A 19,192-nucleotide genomic window follows, 5' to 3' on the forward strand; every position below is an offset into this window, starting at 1 on the left:
TTCCCAGAGAACAGTTATCAGTGGTTCACAGTCATGCTGGAAGGGCATAATGAGTGGGGTCCCGCAAAGATCTGTTCTGGGTCCAATTCTGTTCGCCATCTTCATCAATGAGTTAGATAATGGTATAGAGAGTATACTTATAAAGTTCATGGACGATATCAAGCTGGGAGAGGTTGCAAGTGCTTTGGAGGATAGGATTAGAATTCAAAATGATCTGGACAAACTGGAGAAATGGTCTGAAGTAAACAGGATGAAATTCAACAACAATAACAAATGCAAAGTACTCCATTTAGGAAGGAACAATCAGTTGCACACATACAAAATGGGAAACTACTGCCTAGAAAGTAGTATTGTGGAAAGGGATCTGGGAGTCTTAGTGGACCCAAGCTAAATGTGAGTCAACAGTGTAACGCTGTTGCAAAAAAAAGGAAACATCCTTCTGGGATACATTAGCAGGAGTGTTGTAAGCAAGTCACGAGAAGTTAATCTTCCGCTCTACTCTGCGCTAATTAGGCCTCAACTGGAGTATTGTGGGCACCACATATCAAGAAAGATGTGGACAAATTGGAGAAAGTCCAAAGAAGAACAACAGAAATGATTACAGGTCTAGAAAACATGACCCATGAGGGAAGATTGAAAAAAATTGGGTTTATTTAGTCTGGAAAAGAGAAGACAGAGGGGACGTGATAACAGTTTTCAAGTACATAAAAGGTTTTTACAAGGAGGAGGGCGAAGAATTGTTCTTCTTAACCTCTGAGGATAGGACAAGAAGCAGTGGGCTAAAATTGCAGCAAAGGAGCTTTAGGTTGGACATTAAGAAAAACTTCCTAACTGTCAGGGTGGTTAAGCACTGGAATAAATTGCCCAGGGTGGTTGTGGAATCTCCATCATTGGAGATTTTTAAGAGCAGGTTAGACAAACACCTGTCAGGAATAGTCTAGATAATACTTAGTCCTGCCACGAGTGCAGGGCACTGGACAAGATGACCTCTCAAGGTCTCTTTATCAGAGAATCAAGCGACTGGAAGAGTTAATAGAAAGACTAGCTGTTTTGAGGGAAAGATGACAGTCCAGAATAAGCGGGGATACTCACAGCTTTTGGGGATATACTTTTTTTTTGTGCCCACAAAGAGAAATGCTTCATCTTGGCTAAGTAGCATTTTCTAGTGGACTCTTTTCTTGTATTAGTAAGGATGGTTTGCACTGCTTGACAGCATAAACATTCTTGATGCCCATTCAAAATCCAGGCCTTGGGACAGAGTGCTGAAGGGCTGGGATGCTTGATTCCATCTTTCACCTGCGTCAGCAGACTGGAAAAGACTGAATGTTGATTGATCACCAAGACAACATGCGTAGGATACTCAGGGACCAAAACTGTAGGGTCAGTTGTGGACGACGAGGAGGACACACACCTTGTACTGACTAATTTTCTTTAAGACAAGGAATGGCAAGGTAGGGAATACAAAGTTCAGATGGTTGGTCTGACCACAGACGGAGAGCATCAGCCTGAGAATGATGTGCTAGGGCTCCTCTGGAAGAATATATGTTGCACTTTCTCTTCATTGAGAGGTGAACATGTTCCCATAGAGCAAAATCACTCAGCAGACACTTTGCTATCAACCATGAGTGGGAGTCAGCCACCACAATTTGATTCCCAGGAAGGTAAGCTACCGACAGGGTGATTTGATTGTTGATGCACCAGTTGCACAGAGTGACCACTTCTGCACACAGAGGAATGGCTCTCACTCTGTGCTTTTTGATGTAAAAGGACAGTTGTTATACTGTTTGACATTATGAGGATAGGGTGACCCTGAATGAATAGGAGAAAGGCTTTGCAAGCCTCTTAGTCCATAATTCCAAAATGTTAATGTGCATCCTGGCTTCTCGGGCTGTCCAAGCACCCTACAACATGCAGTCTAAAAGGGAGGCATTTAATGATCATCCTATCTGGTGAGGAGGAAAGGAAGGGAATGCCCATGCATACCCGCTGAGGCTTCTTCCACCACAATAGAGATGATTTTATTTTGGTGGAAACAAGTTACTATGGTGCTCATGGACCGTTTGGTGGGTACATGGTTTGAAGACACGCTTGCAGACAATGAAGGTAGAATCTGGTGAATGGCATGGCATAAGTACATGAAGCCATACATCCAAGTAGAGAAATTCTGATTAGTGTTCAAGAATTGCTCATGATCTCATCTATGAGGTCATTCATCACTTGGAATAAATCCACTGGCAGATTGCCATGACTGAATTGAGGGACCCTCTGATCAAGTCTGAAGTCTGCACTGGAGTGAGGACAGACTTTTCTGAATTTACAATGACCCCTAGGGGGGACAAGAATTGAAGCATTGACTCAGACAACTCATAGGCACCTTGGCAATGAGAAGCTGGCAGTCAAGATAGGGGAAGCCACAATGCTTGATACTGGCTGCTACTAGTAAGATAACCTTGGTAAAGACCCTGAGGATGGTTGTGAGGCCAAAGAGGTGGACTCTATCGAAAATGGTTGGGGCCCACCATGAATCTGAGAAAACATCTGAGTGTGGGGTCAATGTCCATGTGAAAGTACCAGTCCTTCATATTGAGAGTTATAAATAACATGTCTTTTTCCATGGATGGGATTATAAATGCCAATGACTATGAAAAATTTCAGTTTGCAAATAAAGAAGTTAAGAATGCAGAGATTGAGGATGGGTCTCCAGCTGCCCTTCTTTTTGGGTACGAGGAAGTATGTTGAGTAAAAACGCTTTCCTTGGTATTAAGTACCCACTCTATTGCTCCTTGCAGTAAGAGGGCTTCTGCCTCGTTTGTGAATCTCCTCATGAGAACAGCCCCTGAAAAGGTGTGAGGATAGGGACTTTGGAGGGGTCAGGGATGCAAATTTGATTGCATAGCCAGAATGGATAACTATTAGTTCTCACATGTGCCCATTGTTATTGTACTCCAGTTGTGGGAAAAGTGCTAGATGAGCTCCAAAGGGTATGTGGGAATCGGCAGGTGGTGACATCACTGGTTTGCAGCACTCCAAATCCCATCAAAAATATTACTTAGATGGGGGCTAGGTTAGTGAGGAGGATATTGCCACAGAATGTGTGGGAAAATGAGACTTCTGAACCCTTTTGCTTCTTATGGGGTGGCTCATAAGGCCACTGGAGGCAAAATTATTGATCCACCAGTCTTGGCTTGTATGGCTGCCTGTGGAATTCTCTTTGGGGCAGGTGCATATATTCCCAGAGAGCAGAAGGCAGCCCTATAGTCCTTTGTAATGTGCAAGGACTCTTGTGTCTTTTGGTTAAAAAGATGAGTTTCATCAAAGGGCAGGTCCCTCCATGGTGTTCTGGACCTCCCTGGGCTACTCTGAAGCATGAAACCACAATTCATGTCACATCACAATGGCAACAGCCATTGCTCTTGAAGATGCATCTGCTGCATCTACTGTGATTGAAGACAACCAACTTGCCTTCCTCAATGAGAGCCTGGAATGGAGCTCTATCCTGTTGCAGAAGTTAGACAATGAGTGCCACAAACTAGGAATAGTTCAGGTGATCATAACTGGCCATCAGTGCTTGTTGACTGGATATTCTGAACTGAAGGCTAGTAGAAGTGAGGACTTTCCTTCCCAATAAATCAAGTAGTTTACCCTCTCTCTCAAATGAAGCAGATTTACAGTGATCTGTCTAGATTCCCTCCGTGGCAGCCTGGACAACAAAAGAGTTAGGAATACAATTTGAAAGAAAAATTCCACTCCTCTGGCTAGGGCAAATTAACATTTTGCTGCCCTTTAGGGTAAGGGCACAAGTTGCTGGGGAATGCCAGATTGTTCTATCTGGTTCCAAAATACCTTCATTAACAGGAAGTGCTATTTGGCTGGATCTCGAGGATTGGAGGATGTCTAGGAGTTTATGTAGAGGATCCTGAGCTTCCTCAAGGGAGATCTGTAGCTCTTCTGAAACCCTACATAACAGTCCCTGGAACTGCTTATGGTCATCAACAGGGACAGAGACATTGGAGTGACTGCTTCACCAGAGATTAGAATGGTCTCCTTGGTACCAGTGGCACCACTGGCTCTGGCTCAATCTTCCTCAGGGTCAGGAGGAAGCTCTGACAATCCTTTTGGAGGGGAGAAGTGGACAAACTGTTGAGCACTGTGTCGACTCTGTGGGATGGTATGGGTGCTATAGTCCCCAGTATGGCCAATAAGCCAGCTCAAAGGGTGGTTGCAGAGGTCCCCATGATATTCCGAGGCAGTTGCTGAGGTGGAGGCTGGTCCCAGACTGCTCCGTGTCTCTGATGGAGTGGACTCCCCACACTAGCCCTGAAAGAGCTGAATTAGGCCAGGTGGGCCAAATCAGCTAATTAGGCTGCAAGCAGAGGAGCCTTAGGCTATAAGGACACCATGATTGGGAACAGGCTTACCTGTGCAGGAAGAGGAGAGGCCTGTATAAAACCAGGTAGCTGTCTGCAGACAGGGGGCTGCTGGGAAAAGCTGCAGTCACTCCCTGAGTGGAGCAAGTTGGAAGCTGTCAAACCCAGAAAAGGAAGAAGCCCAGGGAAACAGCAGCAAGAAGTGGAACTGTACAAACTGTGGCTGCTTGTTTAGGGTCCCTGGGCTGGAACCCAGTGCAAAGGGTGGGCCTGGATTCCTTTATCGGCCACTGTGGAGTAGCAAGGGTGTTGGAGACACCAGCTGGACAGCAAGTCTGGAAAAACTGAATTCCCCAGAAGGGGAGGACTTTACTGACCTGGCCAGAGGGCCAAGCCACAGAGAGGAAGCTTCAGTCCTGGGAGCGAGCAAAGCAGCAGAGCAAGACAGATGGGAGAAGAGATCATCACAAGGAGAGTGCAAGCGGGCAGAGCTAACCCCCAGGACAGCCAGCATGGGGTGCTGCTCACAGGGAGTGGACCCCATGACAGGCTCCCTTTTCTGGACAGACACGCCTCAGAGGAGGAGACTGGTTCATCGGGTGGTTCAGAGTCTTCCAAGAAAGGACGGACTCTGGATCTATCAGTGGTACAGACAGTTCCGCTGGAGGGAAACCATGACTGGATGATGGAATGGGAGACAGACTCCTCCCACAAGATGCATCTTCCAGTGGAGTCAGGTCCTCCCTCGTGAGGGAAGGACCTGTTGGCAATGGAGACTAGGGATCCAGGAGAGCAAAGATGTCATCAAGTGGAGCATAATTCTTTGCTCTCTCTGGAGCGTGCGGGGTCTTGCCTGCCTGAACCAACTGAGCCAGACCAGTTATAATTTGCTCCACAGTCAGGCAAGGTAGAACTATTACAGTCAGTGGCTGAGGTGCCTGATGGTGCCTTTTTCTCTGTGCCATCAGTTCCCAGTGTTTAGGTTTAATTGGTACCAGAGGCACCATTGCTTCCAGCACATGGTCTGGTAGCAACAGAACCCTGAATTTGTGGGTTTTCTTGTCATGACCCCAAGACTTTGGACATGCTAAGTCCCCTCATGGGCTGAGCAGAAAGACTTGCTCAACTTAGGCAGGGTTGTATCTGACTTCTTTGGAGTAGACTTGGAGGATTTGCTTCATGGTTATGAGGATGCTCCCTGCCTTCTTGACAAGTCTCTCAACAGAGGATCTGTTGGAGTAGATTCCCTCACTCTCAAGTCAGACCTTGTGGCAGGAGGTACACTCCTTGCTGAGTCAGGCAGATATATGGGGGGAGAAGAGGGAGGTATTTTGAAGCCTGGAAGCGCAACAGGATATACACATCAGGACCATCATTCAAAGAAGGTGGTGTATTCTCCTTTGATCTTATAAGCCTTAGCCAAGAGAGCTTGTCAGACATTTCCCTTTCCCTTTGCTATGCTTTCACATTTGTACAGTGCTGCAGTATTTTCTAGAAATAGAGAGGGGTTACAATTTTATTTTGCCTGCCCTCCCAGAGATATAGGGGCTCCTTGTACTATTAGGGCAGCTACTACTACTGATTTTAAAACACAAGTTCTTGTACCTTCTATGGGTTGCTACCAGTCACAGACTAGCTAACCTCACATCTATGAGTCACTAACACAATTGTTTCCCAGCTCCTAAACTGTCAGAATGCTATGACTGCTTCTGCTCACTTGTGCTATCAGCCAATTCATCAGGAAGATCCTAATATATAGGTACTTAACCTCTGTGTTTTAGTGTCATACAGTCTAAATCCTTGTTCATTAAAATAAAAATAGTTAAAATCTATTGTTGATGGAATGCATTTAATGTTAACAAATTCATCTCAACCTCTAATCATGTTTTCATTGCTCAAGATAGGAGCACCATAATGCAAGAACAATCTACCTACCACTACACAGCAGGGAGAGGAAGAAAACTCTGATCTTCTCTCTCTTTGTAACCTTATACTCCTCCACTTCACATCCTCTTCAAAAAATTATCCTGAATACACTGTTCTGTCAAAATCAAACTCTCTGTAAAGCAGCAACATGATCAATGGACCCTGCTAAACATTAGGCAGTTCTGAACACTGCCGGAGGTCAAAGCCTAACTTAACAAGGCTGAACAAATCAATACCATCTATTAAATGATTTTAGTTGGAAATAAAGAGAATTATTATTTGTATGCATATTTTGATTAAAGCAGTTAATCTTTGGTACTCAGAAACCTTACTACCATCTCTTCTCCCAAATTTTGAGAAGCTAAAAATGAAAGCAATCTACTTTTTATAAATTAATTTCAGCATGCAGCAGAAAAAGATGTCCCAGTTCTGCACGCACAGTCCCCGCAACCCTGCTGTTGCCTTATCAGAGGCTGACAGCTCTATCAGTATCCCTCCTGGGGTTGTGGAATAAGCATTCTCAGATGGCCAGCTCTCAAGCAAGACAGTGCCATTTCGTCCTTATATGTCCCATGTGTGATGTGCCATCTCATCATGCATCTACGACATTGCCTGCCTTCCACTTTTCCAAAATACTTCATTTCTACACAGCATTCAGTTCAACAAAAGCATGGGATTAATTTGCTTTAAATTCTGCAAACAAATGTGCACCTTTTAGAGAGTAGTTAAGCTAATGAAAATGAGATGAATATGGTACTGATTAAAATCAGACATCACTGGAAAGCCCTGTGGAAGTTTCCATCACACAGCTCTGCCTTTAAGCTACTTTGACCTACAGTATCCTCCATGCTGTAGTACTGAACCAGTATACATCTATCTCAGTACTGACTTAAAACATCCCATTCTGTTCTGGCCCTAGACCTCTAGAGCAGAAAATGCTAGTTTAATCAAGATCTGTGAAACTGTGGTATGGTTTCCAATATGGACAACTGTCCATTAGACCACTAAACTTAGCCCCTCCTCTCCTTTATTTCTGACCCAAGTTAAATTTGCACTCAGGGTTTTGGAGGAGACCAGTATATCACCACACTGTGGCATCCATCTACTCCTTCCAAAACAGCTATATTACAGAATGGGGGGGGATCATGATCATAAGCCATAATCCAGTTGTATTGATATTTTTCTTAAACTCCTTGCTATATGAGACAGCAAAGCCAAGCAAGACCGGAAATTGTTTTCTATTTTTGTTCTACAAAGCACAGCAATCTGCTATTTAACATAATGACAATTTGCAAGTATGTGGTATACACTCACCCACACAATCTTGTATGTACAACAGTCAAGAATGATTCTTAGCAGCTTTCTGAGTCTATGACTGTAATGGTTTTAGCCCACATGATAGGAAATACTTACGCAGAGACAATTTCTTCTCCACTCACAAACTTTGCATAGGAGACTGCCTTGCGATGCCCTTTGAACACCATGATTGGCTGCTTAGTGTTGCGAAGATCATAGTAGTGAACACAGTGATCTAGAGACAAACAGGGAAGAGAGAGTAAAGAGGCAGAACTTGTTAGGAGGCAATGATATTTGTGATAATCACTCTCTTATGTCTAATCAATCCGTTCAAAATAAGAGACGTGACACAATGCCACAAGGTACTAAAGTAGAGGAAGAAGCACAGAAATCCAGTCTAAGGTTTTCCTGACTCTGACCTAGGTGAAGCTTCTTAGCAAACAGTCTGCACTGGATTTAGATAGGCTGAAGACTCAGCCTGCTGCTGAACTTGGAACATGGAAAATATGGGCTAGATTTTTCATGTTTATCCAAAATGGACTCTAGCATATTACACTTCTGCTTCCCTTCTCTCCCACCTTCCCTCCAAATTCATTTCAAATCAAGAGAGAATTGGCATTTTGGCTAAGGAGGGAAAGCAGACTAGATTTTAGCTTCTTTTAAGAACTATTTCAGATGTACTGCATGCCCATAACCACATAAAAAGAATCACTACGCAAGTAACACTACATTTTAAAATTTCTGTGCAGCTAAATGTCAATTCCCAGGAAACAGTAGGGAAAGACCCAACTCACCCAAACCCAAGAACACACCAAACATTCTCTTCAGTCCAACAAGATCAATCAACTCCTTCCTTCCTCACTTTTCTATTATTTATGCTGAGCTTTATTTAACCAATGACCGGTATTATTAAAAACGGGGAGAAAGAAGGATGGGGAGAGAACAGGTTATACATCGGTTGAAACTGAAACAAAAATCCCATTCCCACATAGATATGAGATAGATCTCGAGCTCAACTGAAAACTTAGGTTGATCCTTCTCTCATTATCCTCCCAACAAACCAACCCCCCCCCCGAAAAAAACACCCCAAACCTCAAAACTGGGGTTTATTACAAAGAGTAAATTTAAATGGGTTTTAATGCCAATAGTTACAGACATTCAGTAAGTTTTGTGTTCACTTGGAATTTCAACGCAATATTCAGAGTCTTATAAATAATACCCAGTTTGTTTGGAAATCTAAGTGGTTAGAGAGAAAACTGGATTTAAACTTATTAGGTTACAGTTACAAAACTGCTATTAACAAGCAATGGCAGCTTTTCACCTGGCTAAGCACATAAATCGTTTGTCTGGGGCTAGAGAAATGGTTCTGTCAAGCACAGCTTCAGTAAAATAAGAAACAGGTAGAGGCGTCATTTTATACCCAACATCCTTTATGATTAGTTTTCTCTCTGTACATCAACATGGAAAGAGTATTTTGGTAAAAGGAGAGGTTTCCTTATCTTTTTTTCAAATCACATCCTCTTGTCCATGTATATCGCAAATGCTCAAAAGCAGTCACTTTGTGTGATTTCCACCACGTAGCTGCTTGACAAGTTTCCAGCGTAATCCCTGTTGTGCTGAAATTCAACCATTGCATCCACCACCACTGGCATTCAAAATCATTTGAAAGACTGCCTTTGGCAGCTCTCTCTCAAGAACTATTGTTTCTACTACAACCAAATATTAGCCCGCTATCCATCAAAACCCCAGGTAATTTCTTCAGTTTTAATACTGTAATCTGCTTCTGAATGAAATGATGCACCAAGCTCACTCAGTAAGGGAGAAACTTTCAAAGGTGCTGAGCAGAATTAAGTGCTCAAGTCCCATTAATGGGATGTGGGGCCTAACTCCCTTTCGCTCCTTTGAAAAATCCCAGCCTAAATATGGTAAATATGGTAAGTGTTCTGTATTCTGGCAAACATGCATGATTTGGCAACCCTGAAACACTGAATTGGCTGCAGTTACTTTAACAAGTTGGATGGTTCCAACAAGTCTTTCATTAGGAACTTGTTACTGTATAAGCCATTTAAAAGCTATTTTTATTTGGAATCAGCCTCCTCTCCGGCTGGACAATCATCATCTAAACAGAAGATTCCTTCTGAGTGCTCCAGATTTCATACTTCAGGTGGTGATAGGAGAGGTGTGGGTGGGGAGGGAAATGGAATAAGCAGATTAATGTAGATGGGAGGTTGCATCCATTTGCACAGATAATATGTGAAGTTGCACTTACCTTCTAAACACTGCAATAAACAATCCAAGTGTGCTGGCATCTGGCCCCAGCACAATGCGCCTATCTGTGCTGGCAGGATAATCAATCACTGTCTGCTTGGATCAGTGAAAGTCCAAGGGAACAGAAAGGCCACAGGGTTCTAAAATTAGCCACTTAATTATTAATTGCTTATTTCAGCAGTGACCATATTTGTGCCCAACCAAGGTTGGTTTTTTTATGTACTGAAGTAGCTATTTTTAAGTAGATATATCAGGACTAAAGCTCATTGCATTCATTAAAATCAGAACAGGTGGTCACATTTTACAATTAAAGAGAGACTCTCTTTTAGGCCATATGGACCTTCACAAAACAAGAAAAAAAAAAGCCATCTGCTAAGAAAACAGATCTTTAAAACCAAGCAAAATGAGAAAAATATGCATTTCTGATATTCTAGCAGAAGCCTCTCCCAGTGAACTATAATGAACTGAGATTGTCCACAACTGGCAAAATTTCTGGCATTCCCCTCTATCTTGGGTTAGACATTACTGAACTTTCTACAACACTTCTAATCATGAAAGCCAAATACAGCACCCAAAAACACTGAATATTCCCTCTCCCTGCACACATCCCTTCAAAAATTCTGCCTGTGTCCCTTAAAACCACACCGTAATAGCTCAGTTTTCCATTCAGCTCTATAAAATACACTTCAGTTCTGACCTGCAGCACTCTGCTATTTGCCTTTAGTTTTTTCCTTAGCCACAAACATAGTAATTACACAGTTTCTCTGTGGAATTTTGCCACAATACTGCGATGTGCATAAACACAAAGGTTTTGCCCCAGACCAGCAGACTTACTTACATCAATTTCAACTTTGAATCCACTTTTCTACTATCAAAGCCTTATGCTGAATGCCATTCAAATGCCAAGCTTATTTCTTATGCAGTCTGATTTGCCTGAGATATACAAATGCTTTGCCCTATTCTGGGTTAAAATTATATGGTTGATATAGTAAGACACTAATAATTCCTGTTAACTTGAATGTTACTGGAAGCAGCTCCCCTGCTGTTCACTTCTAAAAATGCTTCAGGTTTTTTGAGCCAGGTCACACTACACACAACAGTTTTCCTTTAATTGCCTCAGAAGGCAAAAAGAGCAGCCAATATCAACTACAGTTATTGGAAAAGTCCCAGACTCCAGTTCATTGTATTAAATAATGTTTCTTCAAAGTGCTCAAAGACAGTCTACCTCAAAAGGGAGTAGACTATGTTTTGGGCTTTGAGGTATAAGTGACATCTGACCAAGAAGTGTCTCTCTCCACCACAAAACTTCTGACCACAAAGTGCATGATATTTATCAATCAGTGGTGACCTTAGAAGCAGTTTCTTTTGTAGTACGGGTTAGAGAAGAATGGGTAATGTAGGGCAGTTTTGTACATTTCCCTGGATTCTGGAACAGCTAGAGTAGTGAAACACACAAACAGAAGACCAGAACAATTGATCTCTCCAGCCATCCAGAAACTCTAGGTAATGCTCACTTTCCACATCAACTACTTTATCACTTCCACCATTAGCACTTCAAATATAGCATGAGCTAAACATTTTTGCGAGCCTTTCCTCTCAGTCTGCCATTTCTGGAAATGCTGGAAGAATTCAAATTACATTATTTTCAAATTTTTATGCACATTATAAATCCACTTCAAGAAGCAATAAGCAATTGTTTATTTAAATTGTTTTTCAAAGTTATTTACTGTTAAGTATACATTAAGTCAGCAGTTAGGAATATAGGCTATGTGCTGTTTGGCATATGTGAAGTCAGACAGGTGAAATGTAAATTCAAGAAAATATATAGGTTTGTGGAGAGAGCCATAGGGTAGGATATCAGTTAGTATGCAAGGAGCAGAGGTTTGGAGTGGAGCAAAGTTAGCTGCAATTTTCATGTATGGTGGGTCAACAGTATATTGTTTTAGTTCATGCTCTAGGCAGCTGCCTTACTGTGCTTGAAGTATGACGTAATTGGTCTGTTAGAACCTTTCTGTTCTCAAAGCACTCTTTGGACTGTGATTTGCACCACGTTTGCATATGGTTGCCAATTTCCTTCTATGCAAGAACCACATTACATTTTTAACTACGGTCTGGATCTGCAAAGGTAGGGCCATACACGGCTCTGGAACCACAGCAGTTTCTCCCACTGAAACAACTGAAGTTTGGTCAGAGACAGAATATAGCTCTTATGTGGTAAATTTTAGTTAGAGAAAGTACTGCTGCATTCTGCTTCAAACAAACAATGGAGTACTACCTATCTGCTCTTTATTTGCTCATTTGCACATTACCCAATTTACACAGACGATAGCAACTTGGCACCTAAAGGTAATTCCAAATAATGTGGGTGTCAAATTTAAATCTAAGGATTAGCACCCCTTAAGATTAAGGTCATAATTAAGTCAGGGCCTTGATAATTACCCCAAGTGGGCAAGAACCAGCCCATGGGCTGGTTGACCCTTCTGGTATGAGTTTCATTGGCAACTCACAGTATAGCATCACAATGTCTTTCCTAGCAGATATTAATATTTTGAATCTCTGCTTTTCTGATTATACATAAATGGGGCTTTTATTACACCATATGCTCCCACACCCCACCCCACCTTCCCAGTCTATCGGGCCAGGTAATTAGAATATGTGGATTGGAGGAAGGTGCCCAAAATGCGTATATGGCAACCCATCAACTCAGAGTCCTTTCAGAAGTGACTGGAGTTGGTAGGCTTTTTGCCCCCCCAGAATAAATCTGGACATGAGTGCCCAGCACACACACAACTGAGAAGCAGAATCTCGAAGTGATACAGCATATTCTAAACAAATTTTACTCGGTGGTAAAAACAATGGGTACGCAGTCATGCCACTGTCAAATCTGAAGAATTGAGAAAGCTGAGGTTCTGACTAAACACCGCACTGCAGATGCTTCTAGATGGAAAATGGTGGTAATCCTCCCATGGGAAAGCATGCTCTAATTTAATGGATTTTTGCTGAACAGGCACAAAATGATGGACTAGCAGAATTTGAATATCAGCATAATTGGCCAAAGGCTCATGTTAGCAGGAAGGCCCAGCACGAATGCCATATTGCTTGATTTAGAAGTAACATCCCTGGCTGGAATAAAAATAGCAACAAAAATTAGGGGCATAGATATAATTTCATGACCCTCCAACAGGTTTTTGAAGCTTCCTCCCTTATGTTACTGACAAGAATAAGGGAAGAAAAGCCATCTCCTGATTCTGATAAAAAAACCAAATACATTGAAGATGGCATAGTACATAAGACACCTTTATCTTGATGGAAACCTAAATCGGGGACATGTAAGTGTGGGCTGGTATCTCAGAAACCTGACACACAAAGGCAATTGCTACTAGAAACAGAAGCTTAAAAGAAGAGATACCAACATTGCTCTGAGGAATATTTATGAAAAAAATTAGGGAGCAGTTAGGGTAGCTGCTTGGACCTCTTCTTTCCCCTGGTAGAAACTGGGACCCTGATCTCCGATGCCCATACAAAGAGAAGGGGAGGACTCGTCCCAGAAAAGATGCCTTCCTAGGTCACCTAGAACCCTTAATGAACTTGGTGAGTCCTGGGACCTGGACTGCCTTCCTAGGATGATCCTTCTCCTCTTCTTCTCCTTAGTCTGTTGCATTCCCTCTCTCCCCTGCCGCTACCACCTCCTCCTCCTGCCCCTTTGGCTTCTCCTCGCCTGCAGACTACACGAGCAGGGTCTAATAGGAGGCAAGTCTCAGTGACTGTCAGTGGGTTTGGGACACTGGATTAATTGCTCAAACCACAAACTTCCTGTTGCGCTCTAACTGCTCCGTGTGAACCCTGCTGGTGCACTCCAGGTACCTACAACATTGGTACATACTTAATACCTACAATTTTAAGGAGATCATCTGAATTGGTATGAGGTTGCAATTCAGTAGACTGAAGAACTGCGAAGAAAAGTAATGAGAATCCACTGAGAAAGATGACAAAGTTAAACCAATTTACCATCACTAATACCGACACTTTCCTTGAGAGCCAGTTGTTTTGAGTGTTGTGGCAAAGGTAATTATAGCTGGGTTCAACGTAGTTAGGAAGCAAAGGGCTTTTTAACAGTGACAGTATTAAACAGAACACTTATACTGAGGAGGAGGAACAGATTCAACTTTTTAAAACAAACACACCATGCTATTTTCCCCCTTGCAACATAATAGTCACATGACTGGGAGAGAACAGAGATAAAACTACATCACACCAATGCCTGCCTGTACATATATAATTATTAGGAGCCACCAATGGCATTGGGAGAGCTCAGATATGCACCTTTCACTTCTCCTAGCCCTGCCTTCTCCTTAGGACAACAGTACAAGGAATTTTACTCTAGCATAGCCATCTTCATTACATGCTTCACTTAATGTTTACAAAACCACATTAATGTCCAAGCTGCCTTCTTCTGTACTAGCAAAAACAGTCACAAATACAAGAACTTATTTTCTGCAACTAAAAACAGAAAACTTTTTGATTTATCTGCTGTATTTCACTTCTATTTTTACACTGAGTTTCCTCACTTTGTATTACAAGGACAGTCTGCCTATGAACAACAATTTTCTGTCACCTAATGGGACTCCTAGCAATCTTTTCTAGAAGTGAAACCCTAGTGATACAGCAGTGAACTGGAACAAAGTTCTTGTTCTGTATTTCTCGAGTGCACCTGAAATGACTTGGGTATATTGGGTTCACTGTGCATTTCTTATGTCCCTTGTCTATATACTGACCAGTTTCACAAACATCAAACCCATAGTCCAATGAGCTCTTAAGTATTGTTTCAGAGCGGTTGCTCTAGCTGCTTAACAATGGTTACCCAATAAGGGGCATTAAAGTGGGATAACGCAACCAAAGCAAGTTTTCACTTCAGTCTGACTCTCCCAGGTGCTGTGCTGGTATCTGACAGCCCAAAGTCCATATAAGAGCTGCATAACTCAAGGTTTCTTTGGATTTATTTTCCGTTGCCTAGATCTGAAAAAGTGACAACTAAGGAAACCATAGAATTACCAGAGTTTTCAATATGGTTGAGTTACATTAAATAAGTCTGGCCACTGAATCCTTGGCAGTGCCATCAGAGCTAACAACTGGCACATGGCTCCTGAGACGCTCACAACCAGGACAGCAGGGTGTTACAGGCTAGCAGTTTTGTTCTTTGACAGAACTCTGTGGGGATAACTGCACAGCACTTACCTGCAACACATGCCTTGCTTCATTCAATGGTTTTTGTTTCTTTCACTAGAATCAAATTCAATGCATTTTTTTTTTAAGTGTGGCTCAACATTAGCATTTCATTATATAGCTGTATCTCCCTCTGCTGAGTAGATGAAGGGAACAGCAGCCTTGATGGGAACTGCCAGACTGGTTTTTAACCTTTGCATTCGATAGGTTCCCTATGGCTTGAGGTTACAGATGACATTCATCAGGCTATGGATAATGATCTTTACCCACTGGGGACATTTTTTATTGACTGTCTAAAGCTTTTGACACAGCAGCCCATAAAATCTCCACTAAATAATTTGTCTCATATTAAGAGGGAAAAGAGACATACAGCATTAGAGATCTTAATCTGCTGGGTCCAGGGCTCAGATGGGAAGGGGAAAAATGTAAGGTTTTTGTGTGGAAAATCTTGTGAATATTTGACCGGATCTGCAGAGGATTCTCACATAAAAAGACAATTCAAAGATTGGTTTCTTGTCAGATAGACAGTCAGGTTGTCTGGAGTAGCTCACAAACGTGGGTGCAAACCTAAGGGCAGACAGTTACAAACCAGGGCACAAACCCCAAATTGGTTTCATGTTCTATAATTAGATTTCACCAACCAAGTATCAAGTGTGAATTCTTCAAGAACTGTAACAGCCTTAACGTGGACTCCTAGATGGTCCCCTTTGGTCTATCTTGCCACTCACGCAAGCTTGCCTTTGTGACGGATAGTCCCTTATACCAAAAATCACAATATTCAGGTTACTCCTAGTCCCAAAGGATCAGTCACTTATCCCAGGTTAATTCTAGGTTAGATATCTTACCAAAGACAATGCTTGTAGCCAATCCTGTAATAAAATAACTAAAACTAGGAAAAAGAAATTAGTTATTTACTAGGTTAAAGCAGATAAATATACACACACAAATGAGTTGTAGATTTAGGTTCCAAAAGGTGATAATAGCTGCTACATATGCACACTTTATATTGTGACAGGGTCGGTCCAGATGGCTATAGGAGAGTAACAGAAGGCAGATATATTAGCCCCAGGCTAAGTAGGTCCCTTTTCCCTGGTTAAGGTAACAAGAAAGGTTCCAGAACAATCAGGAACCTTCTGGAAACAATTAAGACAGGCTGATTAGAATGCCTTCAGCCAATGAAGAAGCTGCTACAATCAATTAAGGCAGGCTAATCAGGGCACCTGGGTTTTAAAAAGGAGCTCACTTCAGTTTGTGGTGTGTGTGTGTGAGGAGTTGGGAGCAAGAGGCACTAGGAGCCGAGAGTGAACGCGGATTGAGGTGTACAAGCATTATCAGACACCAGGAAGAAGGTCCTATGGTGAGGATAAAGAAGGGGTTGGGAGGAGGCCATGGGGAAGTAGCCCAGGGAGTTGTAGCTGTCACACAGCTGTTCCAGGAGGCACTCTAGACAGCTGCATTCCACAGGGCCCTGGGCTGGAACCCGGAATAGAGGGTGGGCCCAGGTTCCCCCCAAATCCGCCCAACTCCTGGTCAGACACAGGAGTCGTCGACCTGGACTGTGGGTTCAGAAAAACGGCCAAGCTGAGGGCTGCCGTGAAGCTCCAAGGCGAGCAAATCCGCCAATAAGCGCAAGACCCACCAAGGTAGAGCAGGAACTTTGTCACAGTATGCTCTTTAGGGCTAACTAAAACTCAGCAACTTGGGGATCCCTTGCTTATACTTAGACATATTGCCCTCTCTGAATTCTAAATAGCATAGTGATAATTTTTCTGGACAGGGTGGTTGAGCCTGTAGCTGGTTGATTAGGTCTACCATAGTCTTGAATCTCCCCTGTGGTAGATATACTCTGGCTGATGTGGAATCTATACAGCCCCCCCCATGAACTCTATTCTCTGGTTTGGGTAAAGTGATGACTTTTCTTTGTTGATCCTAAGACTTAGCATGGTGAAGAGACACAGAATTAGGTGAATGGAATCGCTCATCTGCAGCACTGATCTTTTTCAAGATGTGTTAGTTGTCACAGTTCGATTCTTGGATCCCATGTCATCTTATATGGGCTGCTACACAGCAATAGCTCATGAGAGGGGTCCCTGAAGAAGGGAGGGGAAGGGAGATGAGAAAAATCTATGCTTCATTTTACTAGATGCCAGGGAGCATGGCCTAGGTCTGCATTCACTGTGGAAACAATGTTTTCCTACCCATCTCAGGCTGGTCAGAGGAGGACTTCGCTTCTCTGATGTTCTCAGTTAATGAAGGTTTCAGTCACTTAAAAGTCAGCAGCAACTCACAGGAGCATTATCTGAGGAAGCCTATTCAGGCCTAATAGGCCCTTTCCACAGGTAACAAGGAGGCTTTCATTGAGCTCTCCAGAAGAAAGAGTTTAAGACAAGCCTCACTCTACCTGTGTCCTCTCGGAGATAGAGCAACAGATTGAGTATCTAACAGTGATATGCCTCTCTCAAAGGCAAAAGAGGCACCGTCATTAAGTGGAACAGCTGCATAATAGAAGGACCAACTTTTGAATCCCAAGGGACTTGTTTTGGGGTAGCAATAAATCCCAGTACCAGGGAAGTAACTAACAAATAAGAGGTTTAATATCTAGCCAACTGGAGGGGAAAAAAAGGAGAAACGATGATTGCTTTACTATCTACACACACAATGGTATCAAAACCATACAGCACACAAAGAGGAAACGGCAAGGGCTCCATTTCTCATCCATGGAAGGTAAAAAGGAACTGAGGGATGGTTTTGCCCACGCTACCTTTTATGCCCTTGGAGAGGGAGGCACAAGGGCATCCACTGTGCAGACATGGGCCCAACGTACAAGCTCACGTATAAGAAAAAAAATATTACCAAGATAATGCACATTTATGTAAGGTAAAACAATTTACCACAGTCTGCAATGTAATTAGATTGTACCAAAGCATATATGAGGGGGCAGATTTACAGCTGCACATGGAACCTTAGTTTTGACATTTCCCGATATTTGGCTGCCTAACCATGCAACTTTCAGGAAATGTTCTCAACCCAGTTTTTAGTGCGGAATTCTAGTAGAATCATCTTCCCTTAGAATTCTTATTATGCTTAAGTGCTCAGATAGTGATAAAAATCTCTATAAAATATAGATATAATCTGTAGTAAACTAACTCTAGCATCAGCATATTGCACACTCAGGGGCCACAGGCTTTACTAGCTCTGAGCTAAGCTTCAGTGAAATGCAGCAAATGGTACACATTAAAAAGGTCTAAATGGTACTGCACTGGAATAAGGAACTGGAGGAGTTAATTTGGGCCTAAGCAGCAGTCTATACAGCATAGTATTATGATACTAAAAATATGATGTGTTGAAGCATTACAGAAGGTGCCATTCCATCAAGCAATTCCTTTGAGTAAATTGCTGGAACACTCCCAAATGAAACTGCTGCCTTGGGAACTCCTAAAGTGGGAAAGCATTCTTCTCTCTAAGGGATACAGCAATTTGAAAAAGATGAATCTAGACTTGCCTTTTCTATTCTTGAATTACGAGGTTCATTTCAAATTTAATAATTTCGTGACGATGGCTAAATGACTTCAACTAAGCTGTAAGAAAATGTTCAGGAAAAGAGTATTTAAGCAAAACAATTAACACATCAATTTCTGCTAATGACAGATTTATCCTTTTCTCTGGATAATCAAATGAAGCTTTTCAAACTGATTTTATCACTTCACCCACTACTGAAGAGCAGTAACTTCTGGGATGAAATCTAGCAACCGTTTAACTTTTCTCCCAACAGTTACACAATAGTTGTGTGTGACCCCTTTATGTTTAAGGATCTGTCACATTGTGCATTTTAGTTTGGATAATCTAACTTCTCCAAACCTGATGAACTCTGTGAGGCTCAGAAGCTTGTCCCTTCCAAAAAAAGGTCCAATAAAAGGTATTACCTCACCTACCTTGTCTTATACCCTGAGAACAACACAGATACAACACTAAACACAACAGTTAAGAGAAAAACCACTTTATTCAGCTGAAATTAGTGTTTTTGTTTTTTTTTTAAACTAGGAGGAACATAATTACACAAATTTAACTACTCTACTCTTCTGAAGAGTTCTTCAGATGATCACAAGAGGTGA

The 19,192-nt window shown here is 42.3% G+C and overlaps 1 protein-coding gene across 4 annotated transcripts in view; it reads right to left on the reverse strand.

The window, feature by feature from the left end:
• COP1 (COP1 E3 ubiquitin ligase) overlaps window positions 1-19,192 on the reverse strand; it is a 225,155-nt gene that overhangs the window by 48,642 nt on the left and 157,321 nt on the right. For all 4 annotated transcript variants that reach the window (XM_048860296.2, XM_075131476.1, XM_048860294.2 and 1 more), the window contains exon 16: window positions 7,707-7,824. In XM_048860296.2, coding sequence (XP_048716253.2) covers window positions 7,707-7,824 — 118 coding nt within the window. The remainder of the gene's footprint in view (window positions 1-7,706; window positions 7,825-19,192) is intronic.

This window comes from Caretta caretta, chromosome 8 (genome assembly GCF_965140235.1).
Source record: "Caretta caretta isolate rCarCar2 chromosome 8, rCarCar1.hap1, whole genome shotgun sequence".
Taxonomy (NCBI): Eukaryota; Metazoa; Chordata; order Testudines; family Cheloniidae; genus Caretta; species Caretta caretta.